Source organism: Erpetoichthys calabaricus, chromosome 12, assembly GCF_900747795.2.
Source record: "Erpetoichthys calabaricus chromosome 12, fErpCal1.3, whole genome shotgun sequence".
NCBI classification, from domain to species: Eukaryota; Metazoa; Chordata; class Cladistia; order Polypteriformes; family Polypteridae; genus Erpetoichthys; species Erpetoichthys calabaricus.
In genome coordinates, this window is record NC_041405.2 from 121,203,149 (window position 1) to 121,222,340 (window position 19,192).

At 36.6% G+C, this 19,192-nt stretch overlaps 1 protein-coding gene across 1 annotated transcript in view; it reads left to right on the forward strand.

Annotated features, from left to right (window-relative positions):
- The first annotated feature begins 3,874 nt into the window (after positions 1-3,874).
- Positions 3,875-19,192, forward strand: part of tsc22d3 (TSC22 domain family, member 3) — a 174,548-nt gene continuing 159,230 nt past the window's right edge. Inside the window, exon 1 of the mRNA XM_028816079.2 lies at positions 3,875-4,499. Coding sequence (XP_028671912.1) covers positions 4,183-4,499 — 317 coding nt within the window. The 5' untranslated portion in view covers positions 3,875-4,182. The remainder of the gene's footprint in view (positions 4,500-19,192) is intronic.

Here is a 19,192-nt window from a genome sequence, read left to right on the forward strand (position 1 = left end):
CTCGATTTTAACAAGGGCCCCAGTCCCTGAACTAGCCACACAGCCCCACAGCATGATGGGACCTCCACCAAATTTAACAGTAGGTAGCAGGTGTTCTTCTTAGAATGCGCTGTTTTTCTTCCGCCATGCAGAGCGCTTTTTGTTATGACCAAATAACTCAATTTTTGTCTCATCAGTCCAAAGCACTTTGTTCCAAAATGAATCTGGCATGTCTAAATGAGCATTTGCATACAACAAGCAACTCTGTTCGTGGCGTGAGTGCAGAAAGGGCTTCTTTCTCATCACCCTGCCATGTATATGTTCTTTGTGCAAATTGTGCATGAATTGTAGAACGATGTAAAGATACACCATCTGCAGCAAGATGTTTTTGCAGGTTTTTTGGAGGTGATCTGTGGGTTGTCTGTAACCATTCTCACAATCCTACGCATATGCCACTCCTGTATTTTTCTTGGCTGGTGGTTTCCAATCGAAGTACTGGTCAGGCCCACACATGCTTAGCTTTAGGTAGATTACCTATTCTGATGTATAGGTGGTATGGCTTCTGCTGCTGCTTAAACAGAGAAGTTAGCCTTATACTGTGAAGCAGCAACTCAAACCACTATGCCAGCCCTATAACTTATCTTAATAAATATTCTTACGTTAAACTTTTATCTTGCAGCTTTACCTCTTAATGTACTCTTATAAATCACCTTCTGGTGGTGTACTTAATTAAAGTTGTTAATTGTTTAACGGGAAAAAAAAAGATAACTGCTCTTTGGTGACTACTGAAATTGCACCCCATCTAAAACAAATGTCAACAGCAAGTCAAGTCTTGAGCAGTACCTTCCATGCATTTGTTTGCTATGCACAATGGTGGTGCAGTATTGAGTTTTTTCTCACCTTCAATACAGCTCTGAGGTTTCTGCAAAAATTAATCCTAATATACAGTGCCGCCAAAAAGTATTTTCCCCCTTCTTGACTGAATCTATGTTTGCTTATTCATAACACTTCATTGTTTCTGAACTCCAAACAAAAGTAGAATAATACAAAAGACAACTTGAGTAAATACAATACAGTTTTCAAATGATCTACAGAATGATTTATTGAAGGAAAAAAGTTTACCAACACCTACATCACCCATGTTAAAAAGGAAGTGCCTCCTCAGTCACTCAATCAACCAAGGAAACAAATCAAAATGATAAAGGGTTACATTTGACTAGACACACCCAATCCAATTTCTACCATTCCAATTGAATCTAAAAATCACTTCATTGAACTTTTTCAGCAATGTGAAGCTAGCAGTATACAATGCCTCAGTCAAAAGAAATTCTAGATGACATGAGGAAGAATGTTACTGAAATATATAGGTCAGATAAGGATTGCAAAACAAACCTTGGAACTCCAGTGAACAACCATGAGAGCTGTCATCTCCAAATGGAGACAAGTTGTAATAGCGGAAAATCTGCCCAAGAGTGGTTGGCCTAGCAAAATTAATTCAGGAGCACATAGAAAAGTCCTTCAGGAAGTCACAGAAGAATCCAGACAAACATTTAACGAACTACAGGCCTTTCGCAGCTTAGTTAATGCCAGCGTTCATGACTCCACCATTAGAAAGATACCAGGCACAGCTATAAGGTGAAAAGCACTGCTAAACAAGTGTATATAAAATCATGTGTAATATTTGCCAAAAAATACCTTGATTACCCCAAAATTTAAGGGATAATGTTCTGTGGACTGATGGGTCAAACATTGATCCATTTGGAAGATATGGGTCCCATTTACATCTGGCATAATGCTATCACAGCTTTCTGCAATATACTGTAAACGTCATGCCAACAGTCAATCTTAATGGTGGTAGCGTGACTGTGTGGGAATGCTTTGCTGCTTCAGGGCCTATTAACTTGCCATAGAACTATGTACTCAGCTCTCTGCTAGAAAGTACTCAAGAAGAATATTGGGATCATCTGCCTATGATGTGTAGTTGAAGTGCAACTAGGTTAAGCAGCAGGACAATGACTTGAAGCACAAGAACAAGTCCACCTCTGAATGGTAGAAATATAAAACAGAATTAAGGTTTTGGAGTGGCTTAGTCAAAGTCCTGACTTGAATCTTATTAAGATGTTGTGGTGGTACCTTAAATGAGTAGTTCATAGTGGAAGCCTGTCCAGTGTGGATGAATTTCTCTACAGTGATGGCAAAGAGTGATCTCCTGCTAACAGAAACGTTTGATTGCAGTTGTTGCTGCTAAAGGAGGCACAAATAGATATTAAAGTTAGGGGGTGTCACACATGCGCATCAATGGATTATCCTCCATGCTCTTGTGAGATATGTACTTTCACCCCTGGTCAAGAGGGGGCGCTAGTGCTAATCTTATGCTCTGTTTCTCCCTCTGCAGTGCAGAGGAGACGCTCAGTGAAGACAACTGACTCTGCCCTTTCCGACTCCACCACTACATATCTTGCGGCTCCCAGGAGGAGGTGTCGCTCGTTACAAGAACACAAAGCAGGACAGAGCTCCTTCCTACTTTACCAGCTAAGAAAGGTTCCTCGTGCTAGGACCTTGATTTTCGCTTGTTCATTACATTTTAATTGTTGTAACGAAATGGGGACAACTAGGTTGGCACCCCAACATTTCAGCTTGTGGACCTGCAGTTCCTTCCAACAATGACTTTTTCACATGGATAATATAGGTGGTGGTGAACTTTTTCCTTTCAACCAAAGAAATGATCATTTAAGAACTGGCTGTTGTGTTTATTCAGCTTGTCTTTTGTATTACACTAAACTTGTCTGGAGATCAGAAAAAGCAAAAGGACAGAAAATCAGGAAGGGGCAAACACTTTTTAACAGCATCGTACCATGATTAAGGCCTCATTTATCTGTTTGGAAACAGGAGTTATTATAAGCCACTCAATTATTTTTCATCACCTTGAACTATGTAACTATTTTTACCTTGAATTATATCTGCCCATTCCTGCAGCTGATTATGCGCTGAGCCACAGAAAAGAAAAGGTAATTGTGGATTATGATATCAAGCAGATAAACATTTGGCACAGCATGTACTTAAAAAGCAAAATGATTAGTTTGATAAAAAAGTAAATGTTCTCCACCCATATCTTACATGATGACACTGAATGTATTTTAACAGCTCATAGTTTTGAGCAATTAACTGTGTTTGGTCTGATACTTAATCAACTCTAGATAAGGAGAAAAAAGCATTTTTATTTTTTTTTTCCACAGGGTTCAGCTGTTGATGAACAACATACAGTGTCACTATGTATTTTACAAGCCAAATTATGCAAGATAAGCAGCATGTTTTTTCTTTTTTTTCTAGAGAGGAAAAACTAAGGCTGGCTTGCTGAGCTCACTGATAACAGCAAAGGGTTAGCCCACAGACCTGCAAAAGACCAATAGCATGCAAGTCTTAAAAGCCCTAGTCAGCAATCAGGGAGGGTTTCCCCTTTGAACATGGCATACCCTAGAGTTGCCTAATGAGATGAATGATTTGGACAGTCCTAGATGTGGCACATTGCAGAGATTCTGTGAGCTTCCTTGCCTGTTGTTTTTTCCTCAGGAGGTGTGTGGTGTGTATAGGGAGTCACTAGCTTGCTTGCTCGTGCTCTCTCTGGTGCTCCGCACAGGCTTAGCAGCTGCCAGCGGCCCTTGAATGCTGATGGTAACAGCAGCAGATCTGCCAGTCCTTGTAGCTGCATTTTTTTTTCCTTGTCTCTTGTTGTCAAGAGGAGGTTGGAAGGAAAAAAAAAGGGGAGGGCTGGCTCTGTGAACTGAGCAGTGCCTTTTACCAATCACTGAGGTTTTCCCCTCCTCCCTGCTTTAGCTGGTTTAAAAAAAAAAAGAAAAAAAGTGCACGGCTGAAAAATTGATAAGCAGCCTCGGTGTATGTGTGTGTGTGTGTGTATTTTGTCAGTCTCACACATTCTACTTGAATTGCTAGTGTGTACGATAGTTTTGCTTTTTTCCCCCCTATCCAGAATAGGTACTCTGAGGCTTGTCACCTTTTAAGGAAGGAGCTAAACAAGGTTTAAAGAAGAGGTTGAATCCATTGAGTTCTTCTCAGTCTTTGTGACAAATTTCTCTCACAGAGACAATCTCATGAACTTGTAATGCACTGGGCCTGAGTAACGTGCGTTCCTTTGCTTTCTTTTTACTCTCTTGGAGAAGCCAGAAGACTAGCTGGTGCATTACCATGACAGATGAAGAGTGTCGTTCACCTATTGGCTTGGACTGCTGCAGCTGCTGCCTGGACCTTGCCAATGGATGTGATGGCATTGCAGGTAGAGCTGGTAGTGGCAACAACAATTTGGGCAGCCCGACGGTCAGCCACTTCCGGCAGCTACGCGACCAGCTGATGTTTGAGAACTTGAACACAGACAAGCTGAACAACATCATGAGGCAGGATTCCATGGAGTCTGTGGTGAGGGATCCCTGCTACCTGCTCAACGAAGGCATCTGCAATAGCAGCATTGACCAGACAATGCTCTCTATTCTCTTGTTCTTTCACAGGTAAGTGGTGTTTTTGTGGTTTTTTTTTGTTCCAACCCTGTGGTCTCCCTCAAAGTTCATAAAATGTAACAAATTATAGTAGGTCTTCAAAAACTAACAGAAATCAATTTAAAATAAATCTGCATGCAATTCTGTTCTATTCTTTTGAAAACAACAGTGTTCTTGCAAGTTGGAAATAGATATCAACCAGTTTGAATGCCTTGGACATGAGCGTTGAAGGTATTGAAAAATGCTAGAGAACCAGTTTTGTTTAGAAATTATTTATCCTTTTACTCTGGAGTTCAACAAGAATTTTTGGTCACTGTCATGATCAATGGTTGCTCTCTGATTCCAGAAGGTACTCGTATTTCTCAAGTGCTTAGGCTCACCTTTTGATTGCATAGACACCTGCAAGAGTACTGGTGATACCCAACATTTCACAACTATCAAGAATATGTGGTAGATTAATGTTTTGTATTTGCTTTTGTCTCAAATTGTATTAAGATTTTTTTCTCATTTGTTATTGGCTTTCGTAGTTATTTTAGTTTCAGCTTTGTTGGAAGTATATTATTGTGGTTCTTAAATTTTTGGTGCTTTTGTTTTGTTTCACAGCATTGTCAATTTTTATTTCTTTGGATTTTGACTTTTTGTCATTCTCTGTGTTTTTCGGTGGATGTAGCCATTTTTGTGACCATGGATGCAAGTGTTGCTGGGCAACATAGTGCACACCTGTGCCATCATGATTCCGTTATAAAAGAGGGCATCACTCACTGTGAAGCATTCAAGCCTTATCTAGTTTTTTAGACTAGTGGGCAAACAAAAACCAAAATAAAATATATTTCAGGGAACTCAAATCTGTCTTAGCTTCAGTTCAAGACCTCAATTCCAATTTTGTCCTAATAAGGTGAAAAAATACATACAAGGAATTTGGAGTACCAACATGCTAACATCTCTCTTTATTCCCCTTTTTACTCCTAAATGGAAGACATTTACGATTCCTGCTACTCCTTTATTACTTGGAACTTCCAGCCTCGTCCACTTAACCCATTAGCAAGCTGGACATCTGACATTTAGTGAACGTTATTCCATATAAATTCTGTTGTTAAAACACATTATGTTAAATTCAAGGTATTTTTTTTTTGATATAACATAAAATGGACACAAACGACTTGAATGGTATACATTGGGCCTCTACTAAATTTCCATCATCACACTCCATCTAGCCTTCTCTTAATTAGTTCTGTGCCCAGGGACTAATAAAATCAACTACTTTTAGAATACTTTTGTAATACTTTTACTACCTTTATAATGCTTATCTTTTTCATTTTGCTTTTCGGCTGAATAACTTAAAAACTCAGTACATCAAAGAAGTCATCAGTCAAGACTTTTGGTTCCTTGCTTATCCCAGCCTGCTGAAGTTGGGTTGTAGGACACAGAGTTATTTGCTTCACATATGTGTAAACTCTTATTTCAACAAAGAATTCATGGGCATGTACCACTGGGTTCCATTTTAGGTAGTCAGTTACATTTGTACAAACAAATCTGTGTATTTATGTGAACTCATTAGGTAATTACTAATTTGTAAAGTTTGGTATTTACTTGAGAACTTGTCACAGTGCTTGGTGCCTGTACTCAGTTAAGGACACTATATAAACATAAACTGAGTTGATTTATTTTGTGCCCCAAGAATTTGACTAATCTGCTAGGACACACAGTCTCACGTCAAGCTAGACAGTACTTTGCACATGAAGGTTTGCATTTGATGTCAGTACATTTCAGTTCATATTCCACACAAATATAGAGCACTGATTACAAGTTACTGAACTCATAAAGTGTCAAAGATGTAAATGTTTTAAATATATTGTTCTGCAGGCAGTATATTATTTAATAAAGTTGCCCCTCAGTACGGGAGGTCCGAAGGTGTTTTCTTTCTTTGGCATGATGTTATATGGTTTGTACTTCATTCACTCTGTAACTGTATCTTGCATCAAATCAACATTATTATGTAAGGGTTAATTCCAAATTCTGTTGGTTATGCTATTGACTCAACAGAGTTTGTGCAGACATGTTTTGTATGTAACCACTATGTAACCTCTGACTAAAAGAACTATAAAAATAGCATTATTGTACTCAGCAAGGCAGGATCAGACAGTTGTGGTTTCTAATCCCAGATGGGTGGATGTTGGTGTTGCTATGTGTATCAGGAAATGACTATATTGTGCTAGGTTTTACATTTTCTTTTCCAGGGTCTATGCTGAGATGTTTATGGCTTGTTGCAACTAGATGCTTCATTTATTAGAAAAGTTAAGAAGAATGAAAGGGATGGGAGTCTGGACTGTTGGATGAAAATGTTCCATTAAAGAAAGTTGAGTTGTTCAGAGATCAGGGCACGTAAAGGGGACACTGGCTTGTTGGAGACTTTTCTCAATGAGTTGGTAGACCCCATAATCTATACTTATACATAGTGAGGACAAGGTAATGGAACAATTTTGGGGCTAATCCATGATCTGTTAGATAACAGTCTGCTGGAGGGACATCCAGGAGTAAAACATTTACCAGGCAGGAGCTTGGCATTTTAAAATACACAGGAAGGCAGAGACACCGCTTAAAGCTGTAGGTGCATTGCTCTTGTGGCTCTGTTGCTTTGAAGAGTTGCTCCTATCACTTGATAATTCAAAATTGGGAGAAAAAAAGACATGGGCTCTGTTGAGGGCAGGAGAGCTGACCAGGTCCTAAAGGTAAAAGGATGGAAAAGAAAATTGAGGGGTGAAAGGAATGAGGAGAGTGAGAAGAAGGAAGGCATGTAATTAATTATTTTGAAGGGCTACCTTGTACCTCATCAAGCAAGCCTTGCAGGACTGATTTCTTTTGATTTATGTGTGTGCTTCACTTCCAGCTATTCATCTTTCTTGTGTTTAACTCCTAAGTAAATGGTTTATGAGATGTCAGTTTCGATGGGTAAAGTGAGATAAAACCACACCATAACAACATTCAATGATAATATTATATACAGTAACATATATTAAATCTATTATGTTCTTCTATTAAACATTTAATTAAATGCTCTGTATGCATTGTGGAATATAAAATCATCATTCTGTGTGATATGGTATTATCTTTTCTGAACCTCGTGTGGTGCCTTATTAAAAGACACTTTTAAACCAGCACAAATTCTTGCTTGTCACATGTAAAGCTGCCGTGTATCAGATTAGACATCCAGACATGAAATGTACTTTTCAATTACATTTCTGAGACATTTCAATGTCATAAACAATTGCGTTTCTGTCAATGCTTCCTTGTTGAAGGTGATGCAGTGCATTACAAATGGTACCCCTTAAATCTTTATATATAAAAATTTAAAAATCTTTCATTTTTTTTATTTTTTAGTATTTACACATATTCACAAATGGGTACAAGGCTGGCCCCAAAGTAACCCAACTACCTTCTGCTTTGACAGTTAAAGTGAGGAAGGAAATGGCTAAGAGTATTTCTAAGGAAGCTGCTGCTGCTTACCCAATAGCCTTGTCAAACCTCTTTGAGAACACACGATGGACAGAAATGCTTGATGAAGACACCTATCACCTAAAAGACTAGATAAACTCAAACTGGGGGAAAGGGGGATGGAATAGAGAAGTTCTTCAGGTGAAGACAGACAGCTATATTCTTGAAAATTCTTCAATCTCATGATTAACACTAAATCTCATTTTTCTGATTTTCAGTACATAATTGTTGTAGTTTTTTTAGTAGAAGTGAAGCATTTGTTTTTTACAGAGATTAAGATCAAAACACCACTGCAGAGCTAAGATATGGGCTGATCTGGACTGTTTGTCTTCACTGCACTAAACTGAAAATTACTGACTAATGCTTTATTAAAAGCCTGACATGTCACTCAAGAAGACATTCCAGGCTCTTCATTAGAGAACTGGCGCGTACTTTTGCATCTCAGACATACCTTCATTTTTGTGACACAACTCATATGTTATTGTTTTCTTTCTTCTTTTACAGACAGTAGAAGGTGTGACCAGAATAGGTGCGACTATTTGTGTTCTGATAGTAGCTGTTGATAAGATGAATATGAGTGCCAGAGAGTTTTTGTTCTGTGATAACACCTCACTATGTCAGGATAATTAGACTGCTTAAAAAAACTACACAAATACAAAACATATACATGTAAATATACTTTTAAATATTTGCAGGATTGTCAGATTATGTAAAATGCAAATATGAAATTAAAACGTATCTAATTGTTCATATATGAAAATATAATAAATAAGGAAGAACAAGACCAATATACAGTTGCATAAATCCCATGCATTGTATTGTGCTCTTTGTTAATTTTTAAGCAGTACAAATCCTCCAAACAGATCCCTGCCTGTATTTTAGAGAATTATTACACAACATAAACCCCAAAGCATTGCAACAATGTCTTATAACTACTGTATACTACAAAGACTGTGTATAAATAAAAACTATGGGAAATTACTTTACTGTGTCCCTGAGATGGATAAATGGCTTCCAAAATGTATGGATAATTGTTCTAATGGAGTCAAAATTTACATTAAGTATACAGCACAAAAGTAAAGACTGCAAATTATCTGAAAATCAACTAGACCTTGATCTGAATTCTGGGTATAGGTACATTATGTAAGAATGTGCAGTGCAGTTTCTTTTTTCAGAGCATCCATGTTTAGCTGAACATGAGTCAATTGCCAGGCTATGACTGCCCAGAGATATTTTCAGGCTTCTGCCAGCTACTGGCAATTCCATTACATAAGCATAGGCAGCACTTCATCATTCTTTTATTTTATTTAACAATGTATTCCTGTATTAATTTACACTTGTTTTTGACAATAATTATTCTGATGAAAGTAAGGAAGAAATCGCAGCCTGTCCACAATTTGCTGGAACATGTTTTGATTAAGGTTGTCACAACTCTTAATTTATATTAGCATTAAATACCTAAGTTAGCCAATGTCCTGCCTGATTAGAAGTGAAATGTTCAACATTTAATTAGTGACTCCAACTTTAGTGTTTGAAGCCATAAACAAAGTCTATAAAAATGCAGACTTTTTTATTGAGAATTTCTTTATGTTTTGGTACACTAGGACTTTTTTCATATGCATGTTCTTTGTATTAAATTGTTCAATTTCCCAACCATTTACCATCTGTACCCAAGATACTGTTAAGTATTTTGAGTAGAAGTATAATTTTTTGGCGATCCTAAATTGTGCCTAGTGTGTGTTTGGTGTGTGGGTGTGTGTGTGCCCTGCCTGGAGATTTGTTCCTGCCTAGCGCCCTGTACTGGCTGGGATTGGCTCCAGCAGACCCCTGCGACCCTTGGTTAGGATATAGCGGGTTGGGAAATCACTGAGTGACTAATACTTTTTTTACCTATTTAATTTGATTAGAATTTCTGTGACACAGTAGTGCAGTGTTTGGCACCTTTACATCACACCTCCAAAAGCTTACACACATTCTCCCTGCATCTGTGTTGACATTTCTCCACGTTCTCCAACAGCTTGACCTGTCTACAGATGTGTAGGTTAAATTGATTGTTAACTTAAATTTATATTTTAAATTAAATAATTACTGAAATTAAAACCTGAATGGAACATTACTCTTTAAAATTAAACTGCAGTGAAACTGAACTTTAAGACAATGAGCTCCTTTTCAATCACTCTTGGCGATGATCTCATCGGACTTTCTTCTAATGCAAAGAATCTTGATGTCATTTTTGATTTCTCCCTTTCTCATTCCACATTAAGAAACTTTCTTACTTTTGCCTTCATAACATATCCCATGTTCATTCATTCCTCTCCTTTTCTAATGCTGAGAAACTTATCCATCCTTTCATCACATCCTGCATCAATTACTGTAACTCCCTATTGGCAGGTGCTCCTTCTAATCTTATATCATAGGTCCAGTTAATTCAAATCTTTGCTGCAAGAGCCCCAACACGGACCACAACATTTAGCCCATAACACCCATCCTGCTTCGCCTCCACTGGCTCCCTGAGTCTTTAAGGATTGAATTTAAAGTTCTGTTATTAACCTACAAAGCTTTAAATGGCCTTGCACTGGACTACATCAGTGACCTTCTCCATCACTCCGCTCCTGTTCGCCCACTAAGTTCCTCTGATTCTGGTTATCCTCTTGTGTCCCACACTAACCTTCACTCTATGAGTGACAGGGCCTTCAGCTCTATAGCGCCCAGACTTTGGAATGACCTCCCTACATTAATTAGATCAGCTGACTCAATTCATTCTTTAAAAAAAAACAAATTAAAACTCATCTGTTCAGGAAGGTGTTTAACCCTAACCTAACATTCTGCCCCTTCTTTCAGTTTATGTCTCAGGATAATTTTTGTGAGTGTTATATATCACAAATTATGTTATTTGTTCAGGGTTTCCATATATTATTGTGTATAGTATTTTACTCTGGTTTATTGTCTTTTATTCTGTTTAATCCTTTGTATATCCTGTATTCATACGTTTTATGTGTTCTCTGTGGACATTATTTGTATCCAATTTTACATATACCCTGCTGTTCCTTCTGAGACTCCATGAAGCACCATGAGCATGGGATCAACACTATATAAATAAAATTTATTATTATTATTATTAAAATGGCTTGTGTACGTGTGGGGATGAGAGTAAGTGCATCTTCTGCTGATTTGATGCTCTGGACATGGCTGACACCTACTGTACCTTGTGCCCAATGCTTGCTTCTGTTACCCTGAAATGAATAAGCAGGGCAGAAACTCAACAGAGGGATGGAGGAATGGGCGTAGGTGACTGAATGTGTGTACTGCCTCCAGGGTCAATTCCTGCCTTACATCTGATGTTGTCTGCGTCCATCTCCCTGTGAACCTGAATTAGAATAAACAGGCTTGGAAAGTTAGATCATTAGATGAGTGAAAGCTACATATACAGAGCATGTTGTCTTATATTGTATATGGCAGCCTAATATGTTTCAGAAGGTTGTCCCACACATATTTACTATTAGTTTTAACACAAAGTAATTTGGCAATTGCAATGTAATGTATATAACATTACTGTACATTCTACACATTCGTTTGTTACTGATCAAAGACAGACTGAAGCAAATGCAGAACAAACTTATTTAGAATGACATGTGCCATTAAAATATTCCTTTATTATTTGTTTCATATCGGTATGGTATATAATATATCAATTTTTGGTCCTTGCTTTTTTCTTGTTAGATTGTGCTCATTCACTTACCAAACAGGCGGCAGCAGCAGCTCTGAATGATGTACCAGGCCATAACAAAAGGCCATAACAAATATTGAATTTTATTAAAATGTTATAGATAACAATGCTGAAATGGAACCAATGGGAAATCTTGTTGCACAGAAAATGTTTAACATAATACCAACTGTGACACAAATAGGACCTTCAAGAGCATTATTTGAGATCCAATACAGATTATACAACTCCAAATTAAAATATGTGTAAATAATGTAATGACGAAAGCTTCCTTGGAACATTTGTATGTTATGTACGTAGATGTGATGCAGATCAATGTGAACCTCCTTCTAAGGGAAGCAAATATGTGACTTAAACTATAATCAACAAGTTAGAAAATATACAAGTGGCGTAATATTTAGATGCAATCAGGGGCGTAGTTAACTGATATAAAAGTTGGTATATATTACATTTTTCAGTTACTTTACTAAAGAGTCAGTTATGAAATTTTGTTTATTAAATATTATTGTGACCATAGGTTATATTCAAAAATAACAGTGATAATAAATCATGATTACATTGTTAGTAGACTACATTAAATACTGTACCTGCTTTTAACAGCACCTTACAATGTCATGTAATTAAAAATGGAGCAGGCTTATGATGGCTCAATAGCATTCATACACAGGAGATTCCAATTCAAGTGATGTGAAAATCGATTGATGTGCTGTTAATTATTTGTGGAAGGTCTGTAACTTTGTTTTTATAACAAAAAGGATCCAAGAAAAGATATCAACCCTAATAATCCACCCAACAAGTGTTTAATAAATACAATCATCCAGGCACTGCCTGATTTATTTATTTCAAGGTTTTCAGAGACAATGCTTGTCAAATAAACTTAATCGTTTTTATTACGCTTTTCACATCATAGTATCATTAATAACTATTATTGATGTTTTGTTTTTATTTTAACTCTCTTGTACTAAATTGTGTTATGTATCTTTGGAACTTCAGAAGAATACTAAGTGGATAGGTGGTGCTAATTTGGCCTTTGGTGTGTGTGTGTGTGTGTTCAATCAGCAATGGGCTGTCGCCCTGTCCAGAGTTGTTTCCTCCTTATGCCTGATGCTTGCTGGGATAGGCTCCAGATAGGTGAACTTAGAAGATGGATGGATGGAATGTAAACTCCATATTCATGCACTCCTTTCAATCCTAAGTGAGTTTCATGTGGATTCCAAAAAAATGGAAAAGATATTTGCTAACACACATAATAAGTCTGTGTATTTTATGTCTCGTTTTCTTGTGCAGGTCAGTCAATTTAGTTGCTCCATGGGCTACCGTAGATGGAAAGTTTCTGCATTGTAGGCTATAAAAAAAAACAAAAAAACATTTATTGTAGCCAGTGTGATATTTAAGTTTTTGACTGGGTTAGAAAATCAGAATCCCAGAATACGCCCAGAAATATGAAGGGCACATTTAGAGAAAACACAAAAATCAACAAAGCTTGGAGTTCAGCAAGGACTGTACTGTAAACACAGAGGTCTCAAGATAGACATTTAAAATATGCTGGCTAATTATAATTTAAAAACACATAAAAACAGACATTTATGTTGTATACATAAAATTGAAAAAGATACACAACCATCTGGGTAGATTTAACTCTAGGGCACTTTATTACTGTTTTTGTTTGTAACAATTAACTCTTGTTAAAATTACCCACTGTGCTGCACCTCTTTCTGGAGATTTGGTCAATGTCCTTGCAACTGTAACCTCAGCAGAGCTTTAGTGCAAACCCAGAATAAAATCAGAGAAAAGTGTTTAATTATTTGAGCTTTCCACCCAAAAGCCACACAGTCCATATGCATCATGGATATTTAAGAGCATCTCCTTAAAAAGGAACATAATGAATTTATACGTTTATCCATCCATTTTCAAACCTGTCTAACCCACTTCAGGACCCTTACTGAATGAGCAGCATATCAGAAGTCACCAATGACTGCAGAATATTTGTTTTAGTGTCTGAAAAGACTAATTACTCTAACACAATTATAAAAAAATATACAGTGGGCAATATTGGAATTATGCAACCATTACAATCTGTTCACATAACAAGTATTTCCTCTTGGGTTTCTTAGAAGACAGCATGAATGACTGGACTTTGATCTGCATGTACAATGTAATCAGCGAATTAGATAGAATTAGATATAGTGAATTTAGAGATACTCTAAATAGGAATTGCTTTTTCCAGCATTTAGATTGCGGAAATTAAAGAAAATTTACCAGAAATTAAAGAAAAATGTAAGGCTGCTAAGTCATTCTGAGGAGGATTGAAAAAGCACCTAGGGTGTAATTCTGTCTGAGAAGGAAGTAGCCTATAAATGAAAATGAGGAAATAAAATCTGAAATGAAATAACAAACTCAATTATCAGTGTACCTTTAGGGTTGGATTTGCAGCGCGTTTGAGCAATTATTAAATATTTGATGGGACTGAAAAAAACACTGCATAAAACAGCAAAAACTCTGTTTTATGCAGAGGTTTGTAATCATGTCAAAAAATATAATCAATTGGCCTTATCACTGGCTGTAAATTAACACAAGACGTATCTTGACGAGAGGATTCAGATTACATACCATAATGAGGTTTTGATGGAAAGCTTGAGAGGATTTCCCTCTTGAAGGATGCAAAGCAAAATAAGTAAATAATGAACTGGTGCCACTGCTCAGCTTTTGCTTTTAGCATTTCAAAAAATCTTTTAAATTGCTTTTCCCATGAGGCTGAGGTTGTCACTCTGTATCACTGAAAGCTCTCTTCACACAAGCTCATTCAAACGACTTGTTGGATCCATAGGCCCTCAAGCATCTTTTCAGCTTGCACACTCAACAACATTCGTAACTGGAAAAATACTATTATGCTTTTACACTTTACTCGCTTCCTTATATCGATTTTATTGAACTGCACAGCACCAAAGTTTCTATTCTGTTCAATTCAATTTAAATAGCTTGTTTCATACTTACCGCTCACAGTGTATACATACGTTGTGAAAATAAAACAGAAATACCACGGTGAACACAGCAGCACCACACAATTTGGACTAAACACAGAAATACAGAAACAGGCGTCCATCTCCTTTCTAAACCTAATTATATCCAATACAGTTCCATGTGGAGTCACAGCCTATTTTATCCTAGGCTGCAGCTGCTGGCTTCAAACTTGTGACCTTGTCTTATCAGCTCCTAGTGAAGCCCGAAAAACAAGCCAATTTGCCAATATTATTACAGCCTTAAAGTCTCCCAGCACTTTCTCCATGAGGACAATGACCCCAATGCCTAAGTGGTAACTGGCTGCACATTGGGCCCTGATATGCTGGTCATCAAATCATCCTGTCCTCAGAATAACTCGACATCTTAGATTCTTATTAGCGTACTTCACATTCAGCCAAACAAACACAAGGTAGAAGAAATCAAGGATTAGCTAATACCGACTGTATTCTTTCACAATTGCAATGAAAACTACCATTTTTTGGAGTGCATTTAATGTTTTCAGTATGTCTTCTCTTCTTCTATTCAGCATTATAATACATAATGTAGATACGAAATCACAGAGATAAATCAACATTTCTCATATGCTGGCGCAGTACATTCTATGCAATTGAGCGTAATGAAACCGAAAGATGGAACCAACGGTTTTTATGGTTTGTCATTCTTAAACATTTGACAAGAATGAATGTTATCAAAAATTAATAAAAGAATATTTATCATTACAAAAATATATAACATTTAAGAAATAATGGAAAACATCTAATTCAGAAACTTGTAGGTATATAGGAGAAAACAAATTTCCAATGATGCCCTTGGCTGAATTGATACCTTATGTAAAGTCTTGGAATAAACAGAAATGAATGAATGAACAAATGACTGAATGAATGAAAAATCTGTATTGTGAGCTGCTAGTTGCCAAATCCATCATATACATGTTCACTCCGTATGTGTTGTAAGTCTGATGATGTCCTCGTTTTTGAGTTGGTCAGTCCTAAGGGGTTCAAGATCAGCAGTATAAGGAGTAGTACCATTACTTCTGCTCATTATAATTGAGGGGGCTGCCTTTTATTTAAAATGAAAGCACTCCTGTCTTATTTTTGCTGCAAAATCGTGATCGTGCAATTTGTTGCAAAGGAAATGAACAGAGAGTGTACCTTTACACGAGTATAAACAGCAATTATCCTCAATTAACTACTTAAGGATACAAGATGCATGCTATACAATTAAAAATGAAACATAAATTACTGTCATTTAGTAAAGGACATCCACTCATATTTCTGCTACAGAATAAAGAGCAATACATTATGTACAAATCAAGGCAAACAAAGCTCTTGTTGTGAAAGTACATGTGTTTTGTTCTCACTCATTAAATTTCTGATAATAAAATGAACCTGATAGCGGGCTGAGTACTGTCATCTGATCTATCAGTGCACATTCTATTGTTCATTATATACTGTACAGTCTGCGTGAATGTAAACTCAAATTACTTTACTAGTGTATCAACTCCGACCCTTCAAGTATTTTCGACAAGTGCGCTTCAGTTTGGTCCATTCTAATGAATTTGTTCCTTTCCATATTATACTTGGCTTCTGCTCTTCGTTAAATTTGAAAATATTTGTGGTCTTCACTGCCCTTTCACCAAGGACCACAGCCATTGTCTATTTACTCTACCCTGATAGCTCTTCTTGTTGATAGATTACTATTTCCTTAAATGTCACGGTTCATATTTAGTTCATTTGGCTGCTGTCTCATTCAGAACCACTGGAGTTCTTGTTTTGCAGCTTTTACTGCTGAATGAGGTAGAAAAATAAATCAATGGGACAACTAATATTGTTTCAAGTATTGCACTACTTCAGATTTGTTTGTTCTCCGCCTAACTAGTGAATTCTGAATCACTGACAGGATGGACCTCTTTCTTTCTTCTTAACATTTAAATAGATTATCATATGCTACTAATTGCCATAATTGTAAATCATCTATCTATGCATACTTTTTTACTTTCCCTATATAGTGTCATAAAAACATTTTCTCTTCTTCCTAACCTCCCTTATTATGGTACATTTTTGACTCTGAATTTTTTAGGTCTTCAACTAAAATCTAATATTATATTAGATAAAGGGTGCCAAATTACCTATTATCTAATATTAAATGATGTATGAAGATGTGAAAACATTCGGTATCAAAAACGTGAAATAATACAGGAAATCAGTAAGGAGGAAAAAGTGGTACGTTTACTGCAAATAGTTCACATACAGTAGGTACACGTATAATGAATCTTAGTTTTCAATAGATTTATATATTTTAGACATCCCTGAATACAATTTTAGTGATCTTTGTGTGTGTGTGTATTTTAGGATGCAAGTCTGTAGACATTATAACTCAAAAATGAATGGCCCAAATAATAAAATCCTACTGATTTTGAGAAAATCATTCCAGTAGAAAATGCTCTCCAGAGATAACTCCATATGAGCTGGGACACAAAAATAACCGGATTGGTAAAAAAATATTTAGTGATGAATTACGGTATTCTAATTCATCATTTTGATTTTCGGGAACAAGTAAAAATCACAGGGAGACTAAATTGGGTGAATAGGGAGGATGATCGAGGACAGGAATGCTTTTGTCAGTCAAAAACTGCTTTATGAAAAAAGAGAAAATTCGCGAGAAATTTGATGTTGATTTGCTGTTCGATTTTTTCACCCAACATTATTGCGGCAACTCGTGTAGCGATTGCTGTGCAAATACTGACTGGGCTATTCACAGGATATACCTAGCCGGTCAGTGGTTTGAGAGGGTGTGTAGGAGGGGATATAGTTCTATGATTCATATCCGGCCAACCTCCAGACGGTTTTTCAGGAAATCCCCAAGCCCGGTCTGGTTATTTTTGTGTCTCACCTCGTATATGTGAGATGTGTGTGCATATGCATATACATAAGAGCAAGAACTTCCAGGTGCTATTAAGGCAGTTGAGAAAAAAAATCCCTATGGTGTCTTCTCAGGGTCTTCTCTCAGTGGACTTTGTCTAGTACACCTCACTACATAGCCAAACCATTTCAAATGAGCCCTGATTTGTTACCCACAGTTTTAAAGTAACCTGACTTGTTTAGGCAACAAACAAATGCTACAGCATGCTACCTAAATGTATATATTTAAGAAATGCTATGACCACGTGTTAAATGCTTTAAATGCTTACTGGTTCCTTGGACAGCTTTATGCATTAAGAGCACAGAGTTACTTGGCAGTGTCTGTTAAGATGGCTAATTTATATGTGTTCAATCACTTTAGAACATAATAAAAGGTTTGGTTTTAGCATAATTTATTCTACTTTGTGTAGAAATATTTTCTTTCAGTTTATAAGGAACTGATTGAAACAGTTTACTTCAGGTATTCTTGCCCTATGTCAGAACTGCATTATACTTTGTATTGGGATTGTTCTGTCAATTAAACACACCTCAAATAAGAGGCAGTAACTACTGGTGCTGCAGCTGCTTAGACATGTGAACGCCGTGCCTTGGGTTCAATTCCTGTACAAGGTCCATGTGGAGTTTGCATATTCGCTCTATGTGAGAATTATATTTGAGTACCCAAGGACAGGTAGCTCCACTGTTCTTTGTTCATCCACCCACCTATCCATCCACTTACAGTATGTTTAATATTTTTATCTACCAGGGTATCTAAAAATTGTGCGTGCTTTACAAGCTTTTTAACCAAACCGCTGGGTTCTCAAAATTATCAGATGGACCTTACAAACAATTAGTCATTTACTGGGTAGCTAATTCTGTTGAAATAATACATGTGTAAACATTTTTGACTTGCATGCCAATGGTTATGACATAATGTACAGTACATTTTCTCAGTCCATAATAGATTTCAACTGACATAAGGATGATTACCCACAATTGTTGGGCAGATGGTCAATTTTAGGCTGCAATGCCTTCTCTGTACAGTCCCGTGTACTCCCATTGATGCTCCAATTTTTACCCATATGCTTAATGTCAAGTTGTTTGTTTTTTTATTTGCAAATTGCCATAATTTTTTCTGACTTTATATTAATGCTGGCCTTTTATAGAAACTATATTTTTTAAACTGTGATTTGAGGATGTTTTCAAGTCTGCATTGGTTCAAGCCTATTACTGAAATCCAAAACACAAATTTAATGAAATAATTTACGAAGGCACAGCAGAATCAATGTTACTTTCATTAAAATTATATTTCAAGCTAGCTATTTCAGTAAAGCACCACACAAGCCACATATATGGGATTTATTTAATTGTTCTTATTTTGGAAAATCACAAATGTATTTGTCATTTTTGCTTTTTATTACTGTCTACAGTGTATTTTATGGCTAGCAAGCACTGTATTGCTGTTGCATGTTTCTGCCTCATTGGAACCAGCATCAAATGATCCTCACTGAACTGTAATGTATAATGAGAATGAATTGAACTGAATTAAAAAGAACAGGCTAACTAAA